General features: G+C 34.1%; 2 protein-coding genes across 2 annotated transcripts in view; both read left to right on the forward strand.

The window, feature by feature from the left end:
• The window catches only part of LOC144977978 (low-density lipoprotein receptor-related protein 6-like), a 218,783-nt gene that overhangs the window by 94,231 nt on the left and 119,552 nt on the right, over nt 1-5,000 (forward strand).
• The window catches only part of LOC144977904 (uncharacterized), a 15,117-nt gene that overhangs the window by 1,714 nt on the left and 8,403 nt on the right, over nt 1-5,000 (forward strand). Inside the window, exons 2-4 of the mRNA XM_078923318.1 lie at nt 1,239-1,326; nt 2,994-3,126; nt 3,467-3,597. Coding sequence (XP_078779444.1) covers nt 1,239-1,326; nt 2,994-3,126; nt 3,467-3,597 — 352 coding nt within the window. The remainder of the gene's footprint in view (nt 1-1,238; nt 1,327-2,993; nt 3,127-3,466; nt 3,598-5,000) is intronic.

Genomic DNA, 5,000 nt, shown 5'->3' on the forward strand with positions numbered 1-5,000 from the left:
CTGAAGGATAATGTTGCTGTCTAACATGATCTAGTCATGATTCACACTTAATCAGCAGTTTGACCAAAGGTTTCTTAACTTCTACGAGTATTTATTTTAAACATTGCTTATTTATTTTAATTATTGCTCAGCATGATGTTTTTTAATGGGATGAGTGCGCAATTCATAAAAAAAGATTGGTAAATTGAGTTATTCACTAAGTTCAAAATTTTAGATGATTTAATGCTCTCCTTACCAACTTTAGGAAAATCGTCACATTCGTTACGATACAACCAACATTTTTCTTCATCAAATTTCTTTTGTACATCATAAAATTTAAAGAAAATGAATGATGTGTTGTAGAGCATGTTTTACTACAGAAATTATGTATGGCAAGAACTTTACTGCTATTATGTTTGAGCGATAAAAAATATATATTTTGTGTTAGTTTGGTGTGAAGTTTTGGGGAAAATTCTGAAAATGGCTGGTAAGGAGAGAGTTAAGGAATCCAGCATGAAATTGTATTGCCAAAATGAATTTTAAATAAAACGCCATAGATTTAAATTTAAAGTGATATGTACAATGCAGGTAAAAGATGAAATATAAATTCAGTTGTGAGACCGATTTTATTGTAAAAGACAGAGGGAAAGAAAAGAAGTTCACCCTTGAAATTATGGCTTGATAGTGTTTGGATCTCTGTGACAATATCAGACACATATTTCAGGAAATGAAAACAAGAAAGCTTAAATCACAAACAAACACTTAAATGTAGCCACTAATGGTCTGTTACTGTCACTCATCATTTTCCAATTTTCTTGATAAATTGAACTCCTGATTAATTTGAACTTTCAGCTGTTTCAGCAATGTTTAGAATAATGCACTCTAAGTTTTTTGGCCATTAAAAAAAATCACGTTCATAAAAAGGACTGCATCAATATCTTATTACAGGATGACCCAATACTTGAGCTTTCATAGTGTTTGACCCTGTAGGTAAAGACGACCGATTGACTCATGTCTAAAAACTATTGCATTTTATCCTCTTAGAGATGATTTATCCCATTTTCTGTTCTGCTTTTTATTGTCTAAATGCATTTTTGTTTAACAACAATATGTGGAACTTTATCTTGTGTTCATGATTCATAAACATGCCAATTTTCATTCATGACTTTTTTTCATGTTTTACAAAATTTCACACAGAAGGTTGTCTTATGTGTTCTCTTCCTGATTGTATTATTGATAAATGACATTTATTATTTCAGAAACAAAAGCTTGAGACATTTGGGGACAGGGCTCTACCTGAAGACATTTTAGAGGCTGTTTCAGCAAAACAGAACAAATTGGATGAAGGTTTGTGATCTTTTTGATTTGTTAATTATAATCCATAAAATCATTTGCTGAAGTTTAGAGGTTTTGGTTTGCTGTTAGAAAAAATAACCCTGCAAAGTGTTGCATCCGCTTTCTTAAAATTACAGGAATGTAAGAAAAGTCCAAATCCAAAGATTGTGTTGCTCACCATTTATCCCTTGTAATGTAGTTTAGTTTCCTTTCTCCTCCACCCCCTTATTTACAAATTATGAATAATTCATTGAATAATGATAAGAAACAATTCTCATACCATTTTTTAAAGATTCATTAAACAAATGGTACACAGCATTTTCAATTTATTTCATTAAAAAAGATTTTTATAAAGAAAGCAAACAACTAGATTTTAAATTAAAAGTTGGTTGAAATTTATATTTTTCAGTAAATTGCTATTTGCTTAAGTTAGGTGGATGAAATCGTGTGCAGCAAGCCATTTGCCCCACTTTAATCCATCAGACAAATTTTGTCACATTTGCAAGGTTGGGGACAGCAATTTGACACCCCCACCCCCCACTACTTCTATTTTTTCATTATACGGGTGATTAAAAAAAGTATATGGCAAAACTATTACCAATATTTTATACACATGTGGAGTACATACTTTCAAGTTTTTATTTCATGTTTTATAAATACTCAATGTGGCCACCACCAGCAGCGTGGACAAAATTTAGCTGATATGAGAATTCATCCTAAACGCACCCAGCATGTCACAGTGCACCGTGTTAATTGCAGCTCTTATTCGATCTTTCAAGTCAATAATACTTGCTGGAAGTGGTGGAACTTGGTATTTAACAAACCCTCACAAGAAAAAATCACACACAGAGGTCCAGGGACCAGGCAGGCCAAGCACAGAGAGCAAGTCTTCAGCACCTCTCTGCCCAATCCAATGCTGAGGCACATTTTCATTTTTAAAAAAGCTCTGACCCCAAAATGACACAATTCAGCGATACCGGAAGTTAAACTAACGATGTACTACAAAATCAAACTTAGATAACTACTCTATCAAATAACCACTAATTCAGTCCACTCCAATGCTATAGACGTTTTCAACTGCGTAATTATTTTATTTTGGTGTATTTTTTTTAGAATCGTACTAGATTGGTTTATATCTGGACTTGAAAGAGGTATTTTTCTTTTAATGTGGTTTTAATGTGCGGCTATGTGGTCATGTGGTATGACACTTGCTTTCGGATTGGAAGGTTCTGGGCTCGAGCCTCGCTCGGCGCATAGTTGAGTTCTTGGAAAAGGCATTTTACCCGCATTCTCTCACCGTACTCAGGTGTAAAACAAGTACCTGGCTGTTAACAGTGTTGACTTTGTCGGAAACAAATTTGTAATATCGTCTAGCAGGCATCATGTCTCATTCTACTTGTTACGTGTTGTTGTTGTAAAGTGCTTTGAGCACATTTAGTGGATATTGCGCTATATAAAAGCTCACAAGCTCACATTGTTGATTTTTTTTTTTGCAATCACCCAAGAGATGGAAAATTTGTTACCTTATGTTGATGATTAGTGGTTAAAGAATAAATAAGGGGATTGCCAGGCTAGAAAATCAATGTTCTTAAAGTGGCTTTGAATAAAATGTCAGCCTGTGGTTCTTTTGGATTTCCTTTTACTTCAACTAATTTTCTATTATCTTAATTCTATTGCAGAAGAATTCAGCAATGTAAATGATGAAGATGACAGTGGTGAGGATAGTGATGAAGGGGCAGGAAGTGACTCAGATGAAGATGATGATGAAGACGACGATGATGACGAAAATGACTTTATTGCATTTGATTCATCGTAAGTTGATTGATTTCATTCATTTTTTTTTTGTTTGCATCATCCTCCTTTTGTATAACAGATTTCTTTCAACTTCATCCATGATCAAATGTGAGTCTGTTTTGTTGATTTTTTTACTCCCTGTATTTCTATCTTTTTTATTTCATTCCTTTTTAAAAGAAAAATTATTATTATTATAATTATTATTATTATTATGTTTATTATTATGTTTATTATTGTCATTATTATTAGATTTGTTTGTTTTAAGTCTTTTTTATTTTGTTATGTTTTAAAAAAAAAAAAGAATTCTAAAGTGTAGTTTGACAGATTGCTGACATTGACACGTTTTTTCTTTCCCTAGTGCAAAGGAAAATTCTTTGAATGTTGTAACAGTTCAAGAATCTAAAAAGAACACATCCAGTCTTGAAAAGGCATTAGCTTTCAGAAATACGCGGCTCTTCTCAGGGTCAGAGGCTCCTCATCGATGTTCAGGTAAGCTAGAGAGGCGAAACTGTATTGCGGCTATGTGGTCTAGTGGTATGACACTCGCTTTCAGATCAGAAGTCCTGTGTTCTAGCCTGGCTCAGCGCATAGTTGAGTTCTTGGAGAAGGCTCTTTACTCACATTCTCTCATCGTACTCAGGTGTAAAATGAGTATCTGGCTGTTAACTGCGTTGTCTCTGTCGGAAAAGAATTGTAATATCGCCTAACAGTCGTCACGTCCTGTCCTACATGTTTAGTGTTGCTGTTGGCCAGGGACCCCTTGTAAAGCACTTGAGCACGTTTAATGGATATTGCACTATATAAAAGCTTAATTCAATGATTTCCTTCTAGTAAATGGTATTACTGTATGTAGGTGAAAAATCCAACAAAAGTAAGGGTAGCCCTATTCGTCCTTAAGGTCGAATAGCTTCAACCGTGGTTGCTGTACGTACGGACAAATAGTGTTGCTTGCACTATTCGTCCTTCACACTAAAGCTGGGCAATATTCCGTTTTTGCTTTTACTGAGCTGGATTCGAATCCACGTAATTACATGATATATCCGTATCGTCTTAAATGTTTCACAAACCCCACCTCCTCTGTTTGTGAGACAAATAATCAGTTAAGTGTCTATGTGTGTGTGTGTGTGTGTGTGTTAATTTCGTGGGGTTTTTTTGTTTGTTTTTTTCTTCTGGGATATGATTTTTATTCCAGAATGGTGGTTGATTTCTTATAAGGAACAATTGTCGTGTTCTCCTATTGGTAAGTATCCCATTCAAATACCTGCTCAAGAGTTTGGGTTGGCTAGGCACAGAGGAAGATTCGGCAGGTTTTCTTTGTTTTGGTTTTTTTTTTTTTTTTGGGGGGGGGGGGGGGGGGGTGGGGTTGTTGTTGTTTTGTTGTTTTTTTTTTTTTGCTGTTGTTTTTTTTTTTTTGTTTTTTTTTTTTTTGGGGGGGGGGGGGGGGTTATTGTTCTTTTTTATTTGTTTTCTTTTGTTGGTATTTTCCCTGCTTTTGTTTGATTTGTGTGTGTGTGTGTGTGTGTCTATTGTGTGTCTACGTGTGTTTTGCCTTTTTTACATTTTTTTTTCAATCTATAATAGTGGGTAAGCACTCAGTAACTATTTGTTTTAAATGACTGGTATTCAATTTGTCAAAATATTATATTTGTCATAATAGTATAAGCAGCGCAAAAAAAACCCACCAAATTTCTGTATCTCTTAAGAAGCAGTTTTATTAAAAAATGTTATAATCTTGATAATTCAGTGAGTGCCATCAATAATAGCTTGAATTTAGCCAAAATTTTTGAACGATGTCGATACCTGTCCTTTAACTTCAGAAAATTTTGTTATAAGTTGTACAGTCTTGAGTAGACTAGCTGTATGACATAATGATAGATTTAATACATGGCGAA

The sequence above is a fragment of the Berghia stephanieae genome, chromosome 8 (genome assembly GCF_034508935.2).
Source record: "Berghia stephanieae isolate SIO BIC M18660-M18661 chromosome 8, UCSD_Bste_1.3, whole genome shotgun sequence".
NCBI lineage: Eukaryota > Metazoa > Mollusca > Gastropoda > Nudibranchia > Aeolidiidae > Berghia > Berghia stephanieae.